Here is a 19,641-nt window from a genome sequence, read left to right as displayed (position 1 = left end):
GAGCGCTTTCAGTCGGATTCAAAAGCTCCTTATTGGTTTTCCCTTCATCCCTTCGTTCTGTCAGAGCTTCCTGTGGATTTACACATTTTGTCTTTCACTGACTCAATGACGGCTTTCTCTCTCTTTTATGCCTTTCTCTCCTCATCTCTCCCTCGTTCCACTTCTTCTGGTCTTTGTCTCACGTTCTACTGTGTCTTTGGACCTGATGATGTGCTGTAGGTTCTCTACGGGGAGACGGGTTACTGCTCGTCTGTCTCTCTGGTTTCAGCTTGAACTGTAGACAATGAAATATGATGACTGACGTCCCAAAACCACCAACTGTCCAACCTCTTTAATGCCTTCTGTTAACCTTGTTAACCTCTACAGACGCCTTTACTCCTTCTCTGTCCTGCCTCCTCTGTCCTGCCTCCTCCTGTCTCCTCTGTCATATCTCCTCTGTCCTGCCTCCTCCCTCCTGCCTCCTCCTGCCTCCTCTGTCATATCTCCTCTGTCCTGCCTCCTCCCTCCTGTCTCCTCTGTCCTGCCTCCTCCCTCCTGTCTCCTCTGTTCCGTCTCCTCTGTCCTGCCTCCTCCTGCCTCCTCCTTCCTCCTGTCTCCTCTGTCGTGCCTCCTCCCTCCTGTCTCCTCTGTCCTGCCTCCTCCTGCCTCCTGTCTCCTCTGTCCCGTCTCCTCTGTCCTGCCTCTTCCTGCCTCATGTCTCCTCTGTCATATCTCCTCTGTCCTGCCTCCTCCCTCCTGTCTCCTCTGTTCCGTCTCCTCTGTCCTGCCTCCTCCTTCCTCCTGTCTCCTCTGTCCTGCCTCCTCCCTCCTGTCTCCTCTGTCCTGCCTCCTCCTGCCTCCTGTCTCCTCTGTCCCGTCTCCTCTGTCCTGCCTCCTCCTGCCTCATGTCTCCTCTGTCATATCTCCTCTGTCCTGCCTCCTCCCTCCTGTCTCCTCTGTCCCGTCTCCTCTGTCCCGTCTCCTCTGTCCTGCCTCCTCCTGTCTCCCCTGTCCTGCCTCCTCTGTCCTGTCTCCTCTGTCCTGTCTCCTCTGTCCTGTCTCCTCTTTCCTGTCTCCTCCGTCCTCCCTCCTGCCTCCTGCCTCCTCCTGCCTCCTCCTGTCTCCTGCCTCATCCCTCCTGTCTCCTGCCCCCTCTTTCCTGTCTCCTCTGTCCTGCCTCCTCTGTCCTATCTCCTCTGTCCTGCCACCTCCTGCCTCCTCATGTCTCCTCTGTCATATCTCCTCTGTCCTCCCTCCTGCCTCCTGTCTCCTCTGTCCTCCCTCCTGCCTCCTGTCTCCTGTCTCCTCCCTCCTGCCTCCTGTCTCCTCCCTCCTCCCTCCTGCCTCCTCTGTCCTCCCTCCTGCCTCCCCTGTCCTGCCTCCTCCCTCCTGCCTCCTCTGTCCTGTCTCCTCTGTCCTCCCTCCTGCCTCCTCCCTCCTGCCTCCTCTTTCCTGTCTCCTCTGTCCTGTCTCCCCTGTCCTGCCTCCTCCCTCCTGTCTCCCCTGTCCTGCCTCCTCCCTCCTGCCTCCTCTTTCCTGTCTCCTCTGTCCTGTCTCCCCTGTCCTCCCTCCTGCCTCCCCTGTCCTGCCTCCTGCCTCCTCTGTCCTCCCTCCTCTGTCCTGTCTCCTCTGTCCTCCCTCCTGCCTCCCCTGTCCTGCCTCCTCCCTCCTGCCTCCTCTTTCCTGTCTCCTCTGTCCTGTCTCCCCTGTCCTGCCTCCTCTGTCCTGTCTCCTCTGTCCTCCCTCCTGCCTCCTGTCTCCTCTGTCCTCCCTCCTGTCTCCTCTGTCCTCCCTCCTGCCTCCTGTCTCCTGCCTCCTGCCTCCTCTGTCCTCCCTCCTCTGTCCTGCCTCCTCCCTCCTCCCTCCTGCCTCCTCTGTCCTGTCTCCTCTGTCCTGCCTCCTGTCTCCTGCCTCCTCCCTCCTCCCTCCTGCCTCCTCTGTCCTGTCTCCTCTGTCCTGCCTCCTGTCTCCTCCCTCCTCCCTCCTGCCTCCTCTGTCTCCTGCCTCCTCTTTCCTGTCTCCTGTCTCCTGCCTCCTCTGTCCTCCCTCCTGTCTCCTGTCTCCTCCCTCCTGTCTCCTGTCTCCTCCCTCCTGCCTCCTCTGTCTCCTGGCTCTGTCTCTCTGCTGTCTAACGGTGTGTTGTGGCTGTCCTTCCTTCAGATGGATGTGGTCTATACCTTCCAGACGGGCCAGGCGGCGGTGCCCGGCGCCCTGCGCCGCCAGCCGTCTGTCGTCAGCCAGCACAATGACGCCGCTGTCGCCAAAACTCTCTCTAGCCCCACCCACGTAGGGCTTAGCTCCTCCTCTTCTCTCACCAACTCGGCCGGGGCTCCGCCCCCTGCTGCCGCTGCTTCCTCCTCCGCTGCAGGCAGTGAGTCGCTGACCTGAGGCCAGCTAACAGCACGCCTCACCCTGCCGGACTCTTTGTTTCTCTGTTTGGACTGCATGAACGCTGCATGACTCACAACACTAAAACATCCTCAACTAATCTGACAGATCTGAACGCTTGTCTTACTTTTATCAGCAATATCAAATATAAGTCCACTCATTTGCATCGTCTACGGCTGCTTCACAATAAAAGCCTTCCAAAAGGTTAAATGGAAGGCTTTTACTGTGAAGCAGCATTCAGGAAGCAATAATTAAGCAGTAAGTTTAAAGACACAAAGTACTGACAGCTCAACATAGCAAGATATTTAAAGGCATAGTTCAACATTTTTCCAGAGATTCCTGAGAGAAGCGTCGACACACTGTTTGTTTTTGGTCTTCTTATGGAATTATTAGAAAAACTATTGACTGTGCCCAAACTCTGACCACCATGATCAGCTCTCCACACTGTGCTTCCTACCTTCCTTCCTCTGCTGCTGTGTCTTTTTTCCCTCCGTCTTAAGCTCCTTTTTTTTAATTACCATTCATCGCTTCCCTCTCGGCCTGCTGCCTCTCCTCCTCCTCCTCCTCCTCCTCCTGCATGTTGTGCAGATTTAAACTCTTGAACATGCGTCTCTTAACCCTGATGCGACTTGCTGCCTGACGAGTCGATGACAGATCACAACTGTTGGCCGACGAGAAGAGAAATAAGCTGTGATCGCTCTGATTCCTGACAGAGAAAGACAAAAAAACATCCTGTTCTATTTTCTTTGTTGTTTTCTTCTTCTTCTTCTCTGAGGCGACAGCCTGGGCACCAAGATAACTTTATGGGTTAATCCTGAGCAGGGTTAAATCTGTCAGGCTCAGCAAGTCTCTCATGGTTTAACAGCCAAGAGCTTTTTAACGTTTTAATGCATGCGTGTGCGTGTGTGTGTGTGTGTGTGTGTGTGTGTGTGTGTGTGTGTGTGTGTGTGTGTGTGTGTGTGTGTGTGTGTGTGTGTGTGTGTGACAGTTGCATGTATGCTCTAAGCTGCAGCCTGCAGCTCTCCTGTGGTTCAGTAATAGAGAGCTTTGAACTGCAGGGTTATTAATTATGATGAAGAGTGTCTGCCGGTGCGTATAAATCAGTGTGATCAGCTGCAGCCGCTGTGGATCCATGACAGAGGAAACGACTTAAGGCAGAGAGGAGAGAGCAGCTAGAGGACAAAAGGATTCTGGCTCCCAATGTGATCATAAATACTTAACAGTGTGCATATGTTTGTTGTTTTTTTCCCAAGCGAGCGAGTGTGTGTGTGTGTGTGTGTGTCGCTTATAAACAACCCAGCAAGTCCAGATGCAGCACAGTAACACACATGTGTGTATCACTAAGTTTGTGGTCCAGCTGGACGAGACTTTGTCTGAACAGAATTCAGGGAAAGAGATGAAGTCAGCGAGACGATGAATCTGATTCTGACTTTTCTTTCGGTCTGGAGTCACGAGTAACGATCGTCATTCTGCGTTCACGTGGAATCAGACAAACGGAGACGGGAGGCAGGGTGTCATTCATAGGATTAGACGAGAATAGAACGCCTTCATTGTCATCGCACATTGTACGACGAGATTGGCTTTGCATCTCCAAAACGTACAGCGACTCAAACACACACGCGCTTTATAAATGATACAAATATGGAAACAGACAAAGAAGGAGAAAAGTGCTGCGTAGTAAAACAGGTAAAACGGTATCAAGGGACGAGAGCAGGATGGGTATTATTAGAATAATTTATATAAAACAGTCAGGCACAAAATCATTGTATTTAATTTATTTTAATCCATCGCCATAGAAACGTGTTCCGTCCTGCCGTTCTGTTAGTTTATTTTTTCCCGTGTCGTCCGTTTGTCTGATTTCCTGTGAATGCAGCATCGGCGTTTGGGGACTCAAGAGTTTAAAGAACTTTATCTAAATGAACAATACATTAATACAAACTATCTTGATGAGACCAGACCAGTGCTGAGGTCCTGTATCCGGCCTTTGAGGACTCGTGTCTCCTCTAAGACCTGAAGAGTCCTTAAAGACTTTTAGAAAAAGACAAGAACTTTTATTTTGGGGTTGGAACGGGTTCAGGAAAGATTTAAGATTCAACAAGTTTGTTTGTCAGAAGGCATTCTGGGTAAGGTTGTGGGAAAGTGTCCAAATAATCACTGTGCTGAAGGATGTGGACATCCTGTCCATCCTGATTCTGGTCTGGGAGTGTCCTTCCTGGTCTGGTCCCTTATTTCCCCCCGTGCAGATGGATCTCAACAATCTGCTTCTAGTTTGGGGAAGAGCCTTTCCTGTTTCTGTTTCTACATGACCAAAACATGCTGCATCTCCACGGAGACGGGCTTTATTTATTTACTTCCTGTGTGTGTGTGTGTGTGTGTGTGTGTGTGCGTGTGTTTGGTAGCCATTATGATTTGTTTCCCCGCCTGCTGATGGATTTGCGTTGCCGTTTGTCTTCCTGCACTCCGCTGCCTCCAACATGTATTATTTATTTGTGTACCTTCTGTTGACGTCTTGTCGAGTTTCAGTTCCTCCACATCGTCCTCATCCAGCCGAACTCCGTTTCACGCGTTGTGTGTTGTGTGTTGTTTTTTTTGCACCTCCATGACCACGACATGTCCCATCAGCTTTGTCACCGCTCCACAGCGACTTTGCGCTCCTCCTCTGACTCCTCTTCTCCTCCCTCTCCAGATTAAGGTGGTGAACGCGTTCCGTAGCTCCCTGTATCCGCTGGAGAGCCCAGAGTCCCGTAGCTCCATCCACAACTTCATGGCCCATCCTGAGTTCGTCCCCCAGTCCGAGGAGGAGGCCTGCACCCCCATCATCGAGGAGACTGGAGACGAGATCGACCCCCTCCCCGGCGCCTCCTCTGGGGCGGGGGGAGGAGGAGAGCTGCCCAGCGCCTCCCCACACAGCTGCGAGTCATCCATCTGAGCTCCTCCCTCCTCCTCCTCCTCCTCGCTCCCCGTTCATCTTTCATCCCGCCAACTGAACTGTCGCACTGAGGAGGGAAGTCACTCTGCATCCCGTCATCCTACACACACACACACACACACACACACACACACACACCTGCTTCACATGGCCCCCCCCCCTCAGTCATTCCTGCCACATTGTGTTCCTCATACTGACTGTGGCGTCGTTCTGCCTGTAAGTTCTCTTCCTCCTCCTGATGGGAGTCCAGAGTCTCCACTTCGGAGCTCTTTTTGTCCATTCATGTATATTTTTTACCTGATGATCCTTTTTTTTTTTTTTTTAAAGCTTTTAAAACCACGTCGGTTTCTCCGATGTTTGCGGGACTCACAGCAGCATGTCGTTGTTCTGTACTTGCTTCATTCCTGCGTAACGCTCTCAAAAAAAGAAAAAAGAAACGGCACAGAACTTCTCTAAGAGTGCGGTGATCCCCGTGTACATACGCTTCCCCGCTCCTCCACACAGCTAACAGCCAGGTTTGGTGATCAGAAGATTTATAGGCAAATGCAAAAATGTAACCTTTTTTGTTTTTGTTTGTTTGTTTTGTTTATTTTTTTAAAAATCTCTCTAACGAATGTTAATTGATGGTTGATTCAAATCCCCCGGGAATGTCTTGTGAGTGTGACACTACAGTGTTCAAGGTTCAACTGTTTTAAAAAAAAAAAAGAAGAAAAAAGAAAAAAAAAGTTCTTCCCTTTATCGTGTCTGTATGCGTTGGTTTTTCTTTAATCAGCTGTGTTGCATGTGGAAGGACCGAATGTTTACCCCCCCCCCAAAAAAAAACATCCAACATGGCTGCGTCCAGAGAGGGCTCGCTCTCTGCTCGGTCGGGGGGGTCTGAACTCATCTCATCCAGTCAGGGTTCTGGTTCTGGTTCTCTCGGCCCCTCTCTCCCGGTATACGTCCACGGTGTTGCTAGGAAACGGGAAGCGTGGTTCCTGTTCTCCGCTCTAGTAGGATGCATGTTGTGTTTCATTCGTGTTGAGTCGCATGATAACTTAGGAATGAAAATTTGGGGTTCTGTTTCGACGACCATATATATGTGTGTGTGTTAGTCTGCAGCAGCGTCTGTCCGGAGCACCTCTAACTTCCTGTCTGTAGGTCTGAACTTCCTGTTACCACGACGGGACAAACCAAAACGAGACTCGCGGGACCAGAAGGACTCCTCTTCTCGTTGGAACTGAGCTTCAGTAGAGAAACTAAACGTCCTCCCCCTCTGACATATTATATTAGACCCGCCTGCCTGAAGTGTGACAGCCAATCAAAAATGACGACCTGTGACCATGACACTGTGAGGCCACGCCCGCTAAACACTGCCCCACTGTGCCGCAAAAGTCTGATTTGGGTCGGAGTCGGCGAGACATTATTGAGCTCAGTCTTTTAGGTTCGGAAAACTAAGCACTGCTGCCACAGGATGTTTACATCCCTCTGTCCCTTCAAAATAAAAGTCCTCCGATAATCCTTTGAATGCTAAGAGCTGGCTTGCAGTTTTATCTGGTTCATAAATGGAGAGTTTATTACTGAAGAAAGAAAAGATTCTCTTCCGACCGGCTTCTAGGAGCTTGATTGACAGGTGGTTCATCCAATCACCTGCCAGGCGTGTTTGGAAAGGATGCAGTTGTGTAGAGACCGCAGAGAAAGGTCATCGTGACTTCCTCCTGGTGGACCCACAGGTGTTCCCAGACCAGACCGGATGTACGATCGCTGAGGGGCATTGTGGGTCTGCCGGTGAGTCGGGTCCAGTGTGATCAGCCAGTATGGATGAGTCTGTTTTGGGGGTTTCACGGTGCAGGAAGTTCAGTTCAAACAGACAGGAAGTGGATGGATCTCTGTCCGTCTGTCCGTGTTCAAGACAAATCTTAGTAACAGTTCCCATGTTTTTACGAAACAGAAACTAAATCAGCCGTCGGTGACATCACACAGGCAGCAGCAGAGAGGGTGTTTGATCACCACCGCCATCCTCATCATCATCATCATCATCATCCCTCTGCGCTGTGTTTGGTCGACAGGCGTCGGTGCGACGGCCACGCTGAGGTTTAAGAGTCTGTAGAGTTAAATCCACTGTGTGTGTCCCCCCGCCGCCGCCGCCGCTCAGTACTTCCTGCCCTGCCGTTACTGTCTCAAAAGAAGAAGGAATCATCTTCCAATCAGAAGCAGCGTGTAATCCCCCCGTCGTCTGACTCGCCGCCATGTGCTACTACTGCCATACTCCCGACGTCTCGTCACCACTATGTTCTTCCTCCCCTCTGATGAGCTTTTTCTATGTAACTCAGAGCCATATTTTATAGGTTGTCTGTATTGTTTTTTATCTCATTGTTATTGAGGTTTCCTTTGGACTTTCTCCTCCTCCCCCTCCCCCGGCCCTTTACTCCAAACACGACCAAAAAGCAAAAGGAGAAACCCCTTCAGTCGTCACTGCCGAAACCAAGTTTAAAGGACCTCTACAATGTTTACATGAAAAGCAAGTGGGTGGCAGTTCGCCTGCGCTCCTCTCATCCGAACCACCTCCCTTTCATTCCCTTGCTTTCCTGAATCTTTAGAGTTACTATTTAACGAAACGGGGGGGAAATCTTTCTTGCATGGTTTTCATATAAAAATTCAATGTTTTGCTCATTTTTTTTACAATTCTTCTGTATTTTTATATTAAGTACTTTTTAATATTTTGGAGATATATGAATATATATGTATAGGCTGAAGAGTTTGGTGACAGTGCAGTACATGAATGGGATGAATCTAAACGTGGACTCTGTCTTTTTACAGCTCTTAAATATTTATGCCACGTGTGTCGTCTTGGTCACCTGATGTTAGGGCTCAGACACCTGCAGTGACTTGTTTACTTCCTTGTCGGCCGTTCAATTGGAATCTCAACAGTCTCGTCTCATCAGCCCCCTTTTTCATGAGTACCCTCACCGCACCTACATGTTGTGACACACTACACGCTATGTGATTTGGCAGTGATCCGACTCCACTAGAGTTCAGGCAATGCAACGTGAATACAGCTAACTGTATCAAACATTAAATGCGAGTGTATAATTATTTATCCAACCTTCTGGGTTTCTTTGTTTCTGTACTTTGAAGCGACTGCTTTCTTTGAATGAGTGGACTGATGCTGTCTTTACATCCGGCTGTGTGTAAAAGAGGATCACAGCTGTGTGTCCCGGCTTCAGGCCCCGCCTCCGTTGAAGAGGCGTGTCTAGTCCGATACGACTCCCCCATCCCCCCCCCCCCCCCTCTTTCACAGACTGAACCTGAGAGTCACCTGATGAGCAGACCGGCCTGAGTCACAAAACGAACCAGTTGCTTTGAGCTTTGTTGAAATCTTCAAAGTGGATCCATGAAAAGAAAAGAACAAAGCTCAGGAGTTCTCAGTCCCATCGTAGGTCTCTTATTGAACAGAACCAGGGCTTCCCTTGGAAAATGATTTGATGTATTTGGTCCGAATCCGTGTTGAAATCCAATGTGAAACCAAACCAGAGGTAAAAGAACTCGAGCAGACTATGTCTTGTGAAAGCACCTGTAGACCTGAACCGGGCTGACACCCGGGGCGATACAGCAGGACCCGGTTAGACCAGATACAATTGGGACCCAGCTTGGTGTGGGTCTTGGGTCGTGTCCCGGCTTTGGTAGAAACCATTTGAACCCATGAAGGCCCTGTGACTCGGGCCGACTCTCTAAATTCAGGCCAGAGGAACGAGAGGACTTGATTTGCTCCTGAGATTCGTACGTTAAAGGGGGCGGAGCCTGTGAAAGGACACGGCTGCAGACGTTAGACGTCATGGCTGTTTCATAAAAACGTTTCTCGGGAGCAGGACTGTTAAAGCACCCCTTCCCCTCTCTGAATGAGGCATTCAAACGATGACGCGTTGTCCTCCTCCTATGTTTTTTTAATTCCACCTGCTGAATCTGACAGAACGCCGGTGCTCCTGCGGTCAGTGCAATGTAAATACTGTCATATAGGTGAATGAGTCTGTGTCGGTGACAGGAAGCTGGAGGGGGAGGGGAGGGGGGGGCAGTCAGCCAATGATCACCCAGCAAAGCTTTAAGGATGTTCTGCCAAAGTTGTTTTTTCTCTTTTCTTTTCTTCTTCTGCACAAGTTTGTTTTTTGGTTTAGAAAGTTTGCATTCACATCACTCCCTCCTTCCTCCCTGCCGCCGGGATAAGATTGTCCCTCTGCTCTCGCCGTGGCCTTCCTGTGGCCTTGGCGTCCTCTGTTGGACTGGTTGGACTGGTTGGACTGGTTGCCCTCATATCTCACACCAGGTGCACAGTGCAGCCGCACCATCAGAGACGCGGAGCTCAGCAGATCTCACTTCTCAATCGGACTTCTGTGCGGGGAAAAAACAGGAACTCGCTTCTTCTTCCTCTTCCTCTTCTTCTTCTTCTTCTTCTTCTTCTCCCGTCATTGTTGCATTTTGACTGCTTCCTCTTCAGAGCACGGCCTTTTTTCTCAGAACGGCTTCCTGTCGTCGGATCTAAAGGAATTCTTTGGAGAACCTTCACGTCCACTTCAGCATTCACACGTTTAAAAAAAACAAACAGACAAACTGGAATATCACAGTTGGAAGTCATAACCACTCAACAAATATATCTATATATGATGTCTATATATTTATATCTGGTATATATGTATATATATATATATATATATAAGATACAAATACATAGATGTATATGTATATTTATATGGTATCTCAGTTGAACTTCACTGCAAAAAAGACTGAAAAAGATTTGTTTTCTGTAATTACTATGATACACAGTAATAGGCGTTGGTGTTATTTTTGTATAAACATAATATCATCTATGTGGCATGCATGACATATATACAAAACTTGGTGGTTTAAAGCAATATGTCCAACCTGGTGCGATTGGTTCTGTCGTGTTCTGTGTAGCCTAAAGCCACTCTGTGCGAAAAGACACACATACATATAAATACATATATATATAAATATATGTATATATACATATGTGTATATATATATATATGTATACATATATGTATATATATATGTGTATATATATATATGTATATATACATGTGTGTGTATATATATATATATATTTATATATATAAAAGAGAAAAAAAAGAGAAACTGCATTTGGATAAAACGTAACTGTTCAGTAAACGTGTTCAATGTTCTGTGTTCTGCATGTTTTTTAGTATGGAATGAAACATCCCAAAAATGTTGACTTGTTTTTACCGAATGAATCTCAAAGACACGCCCCCAAACATGCAACACACACACACACACACACACACACACACAGAGAGACACACACTCATGTATTTGCACTGTGAGGTGAAACACACTGAGGAAATTAAAACTGTGTGACTTCTGATGGATGGATTGATGAGAGATGAAAGATTCTTCTTCTCTTTTTTTATTTTTGTTCGTTTCCCATCGTCTCATTTATGCAGAAACGTAAACTTGTAACAGATCTGTCCTCGCTCACATGCAAAAGACTCGAGATTCACAGATTCTCCTGAACTCATCGCCCACTCATCTTGTGCAGTGAGAGGAGGAGGAGGAGGAGGAGGAGGAGGAGACAGTTAACAGGCCTGAAAACAGTCAGGTAGGCTTCTGCCCTGCAGGCGTCGTCATCTCACCGATCACTTCCATTGATCTCCATGATCCATTATCCTCCTGCTTCTCTCTTTTCTGGAGAAAAACGAGGATAATGTTGCTCATCTGTGTTCATGAAAGAGCGTGGATGATTTATTTAATGTTTTTGTCAGTGTTTGGATCAATATGTCGACTGATGAGAAACGTCTGAGTACAGTTTACACGTCGGGCTGCAGCTGTGGATTATTTTCCAGATTGATTATTCTGCCATTTTAGTTTTGGATTGATCAATATACATATTATTTTTGTCTATGAAATGTCAGAAAATAGTGGAAAATTCAAACGTGAGAAGCTGAAGTTAAATAACCTTAATTGATCAGAATAGTGGCAGATTAAATTGATTTAAAGAAAATTAAAAAGGCCGCTGTTTCCACTTTTAGCTCCAGTAAAACATCCGACTTGTTCCAATTCTTAAATATCAAGCTTGAGGAACAGGTGTGTTTATTTATGTGTATGGATCGGGCTCAAATCCACATCGCTGACCGTGGAGAGCAGCGTTGTTGTGATGTGAGGACAGATTTGTAATTCAAGAAAGAGATACTTTCAACCGCATATTTACATTTGAATTTGAATCGTTAACTGACTTTGAAAAGTATTCTGAATTTAAGAGTGTAAAAGTAAAAAAAACTGCTAAAGCCACAACCTCTCCAATCAGATTTATATTTCTGCTCATGACACAACAATATCCCAGCTAAGAGCTGTTGTTCCGCTGGGAAAACTGCAGTTCCTCTAATGGCCACTTGAGGCTGAAAAGTGAACGCCATGTAAAACGTGTTACTCACGTGAGTTTGACAGCTAGATCATTTCTCCAGAGAGGAGGCGAGGATTATTGCTGCTTTGTACATGTTGTGACGTCATGTCTGAGTTCATAACATCACCCAGAGGTGCTCGGTGAATTTCACTGAGCTGGAAATAACCAAATAGCAAGACACACATCGGCTGGTTTACTACTCGGGTATGAACCCAAAACTAACTATTTTGTTGTGATGTAATTGCGATAAACGGATGAAAAAGATGCTGAAATGACTACATGATGATGACAATTTGTAAAAAGTCTGAGGTCATGGTTTGTTTGGTCTGTCAGTAAGACGACAAACAAACAACTTTTAAAACACTTGTTTTCTGAATGGAGTCTCTATCTATCGGAGCTATGCTATGCTAACACTGTAACTGCTCCATCGACACTTAAAATAACGTCATCTAGACATAGATACGGCAGCAACCTTGTTGTTTGTACCGTAGAAAGTCTCTGGTTTCTCCACCTGGTCTGGTCTGGTCTCTGGTCTAATGTGGGGTTCTATCGTAGACCTCTGGGGGACACCTGAAGGTGGCCGGCATCAGCGTGTTAGCGTTCGGACGTTAGCGTCTTATTTGAAGCCTGGAGAGGACTCGACTTCAGTCGTCCTTGACCTTCGACCTTCAGTCGTCCTCGACCTTCAGTCGTCCTCGACTTTCGACCTTCAGTCGTTTTGTCTGGCAGATTCTGAGCCTCAGCTGTGATTAGTTTGATAGCAAAAATAAAACTTCCTGTGCTTCCGTGTGTGTGTGTGTGTGTGTGTGTGTGTGTGTGTGTGTGTGTGTGTGTGTGTGTGTGTGTGTGTGTGTGTGTGTGTGTGTGTGTGTGCGTGGGCTGGTTGGTTTCGGCGAGGGCGTGTGTGTCATTGTCATCCTGTCTGTTTCGATCAAACATCCTCCTCCTGTTTGCTTCAATCTATGCAACAGAATCCTCCAGTTTGGTTTCACACTTCTCGCTCCGTCTGCTCGTCTCTCGTCTCTTTAGCGGCTTTTTATTTTCCTCTTCTTTCTACAAACAGAACCACGACACCTGTACATTGATGTATGTATGTGTGTGTTTGTGTGTGTGTGTGTGTGTGTGTGTGCGAGAGGTGCACACACACACACACACACACACACGTTGTTTTCTTTACTCTTTTGTAAGATATGATCATGTGGAATGCCTTGGTCTTAGTGTCATGTCGTTTGAAGATGAACAAAAGATGATAATCAAGCAACTGAGTAAAAGTTGTTACATCAGTATATATATATATAATATATATAAATATATATAAATATATACAAATCTATATACATAAAATAAAGCCATTGGAATTTGAAATAAATCGGTGTCAATTTGTGATTTATTTTTTATTTACTTTCAGTTTAGAAGGTTTTTTTCCATCTAGGTACTGAATGAGCGGTGTCGCTGAGGCTGAACCCCTCCAACAGCCCTACAAAGGTAAAGAGCTGGTCCCATACTGGTCCAGTACTGGTCTACGGCCAGGAAATACATTTTTTTTCAGAAGGGGGTCTCCTTGACCCCCTTTGAGAGGACATCTGAACCACGGGGAGGCACGAACAGAACTTCCTGTGCAGGATTCAAACCCTGAAATCACATTTAAGTGGTGGACGTCTTAGATCGTCTCTGTTACCATGGAAACCCTGCTGTGATCATTTTGCCTGCAATAATACTCAGTCAGAGAATATTCCTGTATGCCATTAAATGTCAGATTCAGATGTTCTCGCTCCCCACAGGTCGTCTTCTTTCTGATGACCTCACCTCTTCTTCCTCTCCTCTTCTTCCTCCTCCTCTCCTTCCTTTTCTTCTCTCCTTCATATCCCCCTCTCCTCCCTCTCCTTCCCCTCCTTGACTCCTTCCTCTTCTCCTCCCCTTCCTCACCCCTCCTCTTCTCCTCTCCTCCCTCTCGTTCTCACCTTCCTCTCTTCTCCTCTCCTTCCTCTCGTTCTCACCTTCCTCTCTTCTCCTCTCCTTCCTCTCCTCCTCTTCTTCCCCTCTTTACTCTGCTTCCTCTCTCCTCCTCTCCTTCCTCTTCTCCTCTCCTTCCTCTCCTCCTCTTCTTCCTCTCCTTCCTTTTCTTCTCTTCTTCTCTCCTTCCTCTCCTCCTCTCCTTCCCCTCTTTACTCTGCTTCCTCTCTCCTCCTCTCCTTCCTCTTCTCCGCTCCTTCCTCTCCTCCTCTATTCCTCCCCTTCTTCTCCTCCATATCTCTCCTTCTCCCCTCTGCTCCTCTACTCCTCCCCTTCCTCTCTTCTCCTTTCCTTCCACTACTCCTCCTCTCCTTCTCTCCTTCCTCTCCTTCTCTCCTTCCTCTCCTCTTCTCCTCTACTCCTCTCATTCCTCTCCTCCTCCCCTTTTCTCCTTCCTCTCCTTCCTCTCCTCCTCCCCTTCCTCTCTTCTCCTCTCCTTCTCTCCTTCCTCTCCTCTTCTCCTCTCCTCCTCCCCTTCCTCTCCTTCCTCTCTTTCCTCTACTTCCTCTCTTCTCCTCTCCTTCCTCTCCTCCTCCCCTTTTCTCCTTCTCTCCTTCCTCTCCTCTTCTCCTCTCCTCCTCCCCTTCCTCTCCTCCTCTCCTACCCAGGGGTTTGCTAGTGAATAGTGCTCTCCAAAGAGAAGACAAGCCGCTGGTCATATATTGATGAGATTGATGAGAAGATGGCCGAACACTCTGCACCAATTATCATACTTATCATACTCATTATCGTACTAAGTGGAAGGAAAGTTCAATACATCTGTCAGATATAACCATATACATGGTTATATATCTATCTATCTATCTATATATATATCCAGCAGTAATGACCCCATGACCTTTCCTCACGATCCATATTCAGAACAAACTTTACTTCCTTCAGCTGTATTTCTGGTCGGCTCTTCTTCTTCTTCTCGTGTGGCTGTGATGAACGCCCCCGCCTCTAGATGGCGCCATCCAGCAGTATGTTACACGTCAGTCTGTCAGCAGCTCTGGTCAACGCTCTTCCTCAGAATCACTCGGCTGCTCGATGCAACACTGCCACCATGTGGTCGCTAACTGCTTTACACAGGAGGGTTCTTCCTGCACCAGAAGCTGTCTATTAATTATTCGGTTCAATAATAAGTGTGAAGATGATCCATTCTACAAATCTGCATAATGAGAACTTTTAAAGCTGGTTGGAAACACGTGTGTGCTGTTAAAACCACAACATGACGTGTAAAACACAATCAATGCAGCTTTATTTGGCTCCCAGTTTTTAAACAAATCCCATAATATGTCCTCTCCCGGATGTTCTTCACCATCACCAGTGATATTTAACAACGTGTCTGTGCTGCTGCAGCCATCTTGGCTCTAATCCAGAAACCTAGAAGTTTCACATGTGACAGTGTAAAGAAATGTGATGAATAGCTGTTCGTAAACGTTGTGTAACTACCGGCTCTGATCGGCCCGTGTGCTTCCAGCCGTGAGGAATGTTTCCCTCCATCTGCTAATTAGTTCCTTTCTCTCCTTCCTCCTCACTCCTCCTCCTCCTCCTCTTTCTTCTCCGTGCATCTTCATTTGCTCTCTAATGGATTAGGTCGCCGGTCCTCGCCGCGTCTGTCTCCGGCCACCAGCCTGCAGGCGGCCCGCATGCCTCGCCGAGGGAAACTCCCCTGGGAAGGTGTTGTCACGACGACTGCGTTTCCATCGGTGACTGAGGTGACGCCGTGGCAACCGGAGACTGCAGGTTGCTCGGGGGTTCGTTAAGCGTCGGAGGTGAGGGTCATAATGTCACAGAGCCTGGAGACGCAGCTCCCGGCAACAAGCATCTTTACTGCACACGGAGAAATCATCATAATACTATCTATTAAATGCTCAACTTGACACCTTACACTTTCACAGTACAGAAAAGTTTCTATAAAGCGTGATAAATATATAATATGTATACGCACGTTTAATATATATATATTTAATATATTTATAATATGAATAAATATCCCTAATGCTTAATTATGACACATTTATAAAGACTTAAAAGGTCAAGGAATTATTCATAATGACATTCTTATGTCAAGATATTAAACTCCAATATTGCAGTAGGCTACATTATAATCTTTATATAATGCATTATAATCACTGTTATAATGCATTATCATCACCGTAAAAATCACTGTTATAATGCATTATAATCACCGTAAAAATCACTGTTATAATGCATTATAATCACCATAATATCACTGTAATAATGCATTATAATCACCATAATAAAGCATTATAATCACTGTTATAATGCATTAAAATCACTGTAATTATGCATTATAATCAGCATAATAAACCATTATAATCACTGTTTTAATCACCGTAATAAAGCATTATAATCACTGTTATAATCACCGTAATAAAGCATTATAATCACTGTTATAATCAGCATAATAAAGCATTATAATCACTGTTTTAATCACCGTAATAAAGCATTATAATCACTGTTATAATCACCGTAATAAAGCATTATAATCACTGTTATAATCACCGTAATAAAGCATTATAATCACTGTTATAATGCATTAAAATCACTGTAATTATACATTATAATCAGCATAATAAAGCATTATAATCACTGTTATAATCACCGTAATAAAGCATTATAATCACCGTAATAAAGCATTATAATCACTGTTATAATCACCGTAATAAAGCATTATAATCAATGTTATAATCACCGTAATAAAGCATTATAATCACTGTTATAATCACCGTAATAAAGCATTATAATCACTGTTGTAATGCATTATAATGTGATTATAAATGTATCTAAGTGGTCCTTTTTAAAGTGAAAATCTATGCAAGAACACAAAATGTTGTTGAATTAGTGTTTAATTTATGTTTAAGTCATAATGACATCATCAGAAATATTACAGTGTATTAAAACGACCTGAACTCTCTACGTGTTGATGATGAGAGTGACCAGCAGTCATGCAGTTTGATGATATTTGACGTTACAAGTCGCTGCAGAACCCTTCGTGACGCGTCCCAGATCCCTTCATGCAGCCCAGAGAATACTTCCAACTATAATTATGCGTCGCTATAAGCAGATTAGGAGTACGTCTATAATGCATTGTCGCCGCGGTGTCACGAAAAGTGCTGCCGATAGTTGGAACCTGAGCTGACAGTTTGCTGACGTTGGGTGACTCATTCCTGTGTGTCTGCAGCCTCCGACATCAATAAAAAACACGTTTTTCATAAATTCCTCTTTTTTTGTCAGACGCCTGAATCTCTCAGAGGGAGGAACGTTGGGGGGGGGGGGGGGGGGGGGGATTAGACCAGAATATAGAAGAAAAAAATGATAATCCCTCAATTGAATTTCATCCTTCCTTTTGAAAAACACCTGATTATATAAAAGAGTCGGTGCAGCTGTGTGAACCTCCTCCCGGTCTCACCGAGGTGCAGGAGCCTGTTTGGGATTGTATTCACACACACACACACACACACACACACACACACAGAGATGACGATGATGATGAAGATGGCGATGATGATGATGAAGGTGCTGACGCTTGTTTCACAAGTGAATCAAATGTCCCACTTTGAATTTGTTGTGAGTCTTAAGCCTGTGGGAGGTGTGGTGTGTGTGTGTGTGTGTGTGTGTGTGTGTGTGTGTGTGTGTGTGTGTGTGTGTGTGTGTGTGTGTGTGCGTGTGTGTGTGTGTGTGTGTGTGTGTGCGTGTGTGTGTGTCTTTATAAAAAGGTCTGCAGGTGGGATCTGAAGTCAGTTGAGCGTCTGATCGTTAGAGGAGCCGCCGTCACCAACAGGGACAATGTGAGTAAAGAGATCAATGTGTGGAATTGTGATTTAATCTCGTTTAGTTTTCTGTCATCTCTGTTTCTTCTGATATTTCTGCAACTCATTCTTCACGTTAAAGTTGAAAAAGTATGAATTTATAAGTCTTTGTGATTTAATTTCTATGCAGCAAGTCTATGCATTTTTATTTTAGGATAAATCCATCCCATTGTGCCTCGAACGTTTAAAGGAAATGGGAGAAATTGAGGCGTAGAACAAAGAGTTCAGAGTCGTTTTTCTTTCTGTTTATGGATTTACGACTGAAAGCTGGACACAAACAAAGAAGTCTCGACACCAGTCGGATCATTTAATCACTTTAGTTTGAGGCTCAGGTCCACATGGGGGTTGTTGTTGAGGTTTACCCATAACACCTTGCTGTGCGTGACCTGCAGACACAAAGGAGACACAAATCGTGACTTTTTTAATGAGAATCATTTTTCATTCTTTCTTTTTTCTGTTTCCTTAAATTCAAACAGTTCAACGGTAGAAATTAGTTCAAAATCTTTATTTATGTATTAGATCAAAAAAGAACCACCTGGGAGCTGAAGAGTTATAATAATATGCTTATTTGATAAAGCACCTTTTACAGACAAAGTCACAAAGTGCTTCACTTTATACAATTGTTAAAATAAGACCCATACAGTAAAACGAGCTAGCAAAGAATACCAGTGGAAATAAAATTAAAAAAAATAAAGGATTTAAAAACACAAATGGGAAAATTTGCTTCCTCACAGAAAACTGCAGTTTGGTTTCTCCTCCAGATACAAAAAGAAAAACCCATATTTTTAGGTCTTAGATTCAAGAAGGAAAAGGTGACTGAACATCGGATTTAAGCTCCTCAAACCTTCAGTTCACGGACAAGACTGTAAATAATCACAACCTGAACGACGTCCTGCTGAGATGGAAAAAAACAAAAAAACACCACAACCTCCTGCAAGAAGCTGGAAGGAGTTCATAGTTAAAAACCTACAAAGATGCATTCGTTTCCATTTGTTGATACATAATTCTACTTATTCTCAAACCGTTACTCTCTTCTTTAAGTCATTTAAATAAAGCAGCAGAGGGAAGATCGGTCTGTCTTTGAGGTGATCGTAAGCAGGACTTTTTTGCTGTTTTTGTCTCAGAAGATGCTGATGTCCGACGGGCCTTTGAGGTGGTTCGCTGTCATGCTTCTCGTCGCCTTCGCAACCGGCCAGTGTCAACAGAACGAGAGGTGAGACGGCCGGTTCATTTCTGGTAACTTCATGGAGCAGAAATGTTTGGCGTGAATCAGCCGTGGCTCAGATGAACACTTGTAAATACACAGAATCACTCCTCAAAAAGAACCACGACATCAACTCATCCTGAGGATAAATCTGCAAAATGACTCGAAAGCTGGTTGAAAATTTGTGTTGCATGAAAGATTCAGATTCTTAAGATCAGGAAGGTTCTCGCTGGTTGTGTTTGAGTGTATTTGTGCATGTGGAGGATGTTTGATTCGTGTCTCCTTAATTAAGAAGGACAGTTCTCAAATCAACACTTTCATTATAATTATATTTTACGTTCAAAGTAAAAAACATTTTGACTAGAAATGGTGCTCAATATGTATTTCTATTTTGTTAAAACTTACAGAAACACTTGACTTACATATATATTTTTTGTTTGTGTGTATAAATATACATACATAGTATGTACATAATAGTCCTGTCTATTCCAAACCTTTATTTGTTCTTGAATGTGTTTAAGTCCCATACATTCTGTGTTATTTATTATTATTAATATTATTATTATTATAATGTTTTGCCCCCCTACAGTCGCCGAGCTGTGGCCGAACACCAGATGTTGCACGACCGCGGCCGAAACATCCAGAGTCTCAAGAGGCTCATCTGGCTGTCGAGCGCCATCGAAGGTCTTCACACTGCCCAGACCCGGTCTGCTGCCTTCAACCCCACCAAGGTCCTGGACCTGGCTCTGAATCCGGCGCTGGTCCCTGCAGCTGGGAGCCCCCAGCCCAGGCAGAGCCTCCTGAGAGACTTATTTAACCCCTACCTGACTCAACAGCCGGACAGAGAGGCCTAACGCCGCTGCGCTGGACAGACAGGAAGCATACATGCAGTATATAT

At 45.5% G+C, this 19,641-nt stretch overlaps 2 protein-coding genes and 1 long non-coding RNA gene across 6 annotated transcripts in view; 2 read left to right on the top strand and 1 right to left on the bottom strand.

Moving 5' to 3' along the window:
- Positions 1-5,733, top strand: part of LOC311019839 (plasma membrane calcium-transporting ATPase 1-like) — a 77,170-nt gene extending 71,437 nt beyond the window's left edge. For 2 of the 4 annotated variants that reach the window (XM_084019451.1, XM_084019449.1), the window contains one exon: positions 5,054-5,733. In XM_084019451.1, coding sequence (XP_083875577.1) covers positions 5,054-5,296 — 243 coding nt within the window. In that variant the 3' untranslated portion in view covers positions 5,297-5,733. Of the gene's footprint in view, positions 1-2,139; positions 2,383-5,053 lie in introns of those variants that run through there. The other 2 variants (XM_084019452.1, XM_084019450.1) reach the window with 2 other exon arrangements.
- Positions 5,734-5,857: 124 nt separating this feature from the next.
- Positions 5,858-13,071, bottom strand: LOC311019909. The gene is made up of 2 exons (XR_014597843.1): positions 12,862-13,071; positions 5,858-6,391 (listed from the first exon to the last, which is right to left on the bottom strand). It is a non-coding gene; the product is annotated as an uncharacterized lncRNA (long non-coding RNA).
- Positions 13,072-18,669: 5,598 nt separating this feature from the next.
- Positions 18,670-19,597, top strand: pth4 (parathyroid hormone 4; the record flags this gene model as incomplete). The annotated part of the gene is made up of 2 exons (XM_084027508.1): positions 18,670-18,752; positions 19,333-19,597. The coding sequence occupies exons 1-2, from the start codon at positions 18,673-18,675 to the stop codon at positions 19,595-19,597; spliced, it is 345 nt and encodes a 114-aa protein (XP_083883634.1). The 5' UTR covers positions 18,670-18,672.
- Positions 19,598-19,641: the final 44 nt, after the last annotated feature.

The sequence above is a fragment of the Eutrigla gurnardus genome, assembly GCF_963514095.1.
Source record: "Eutrigla gurnardus genome assembly, chromosome: 2".
Taxonomy (NCBI): Eukaryota; Metazoa; Chordata; class Actinopteri; order Perciformes; family Triglidae; genus Eutrigla; species Eutrigla gurnardus.
Note: the sequence above shows the minus strand (reverse complement) of the source record. Positions and strands in the feature narration are given on the sequence as shown.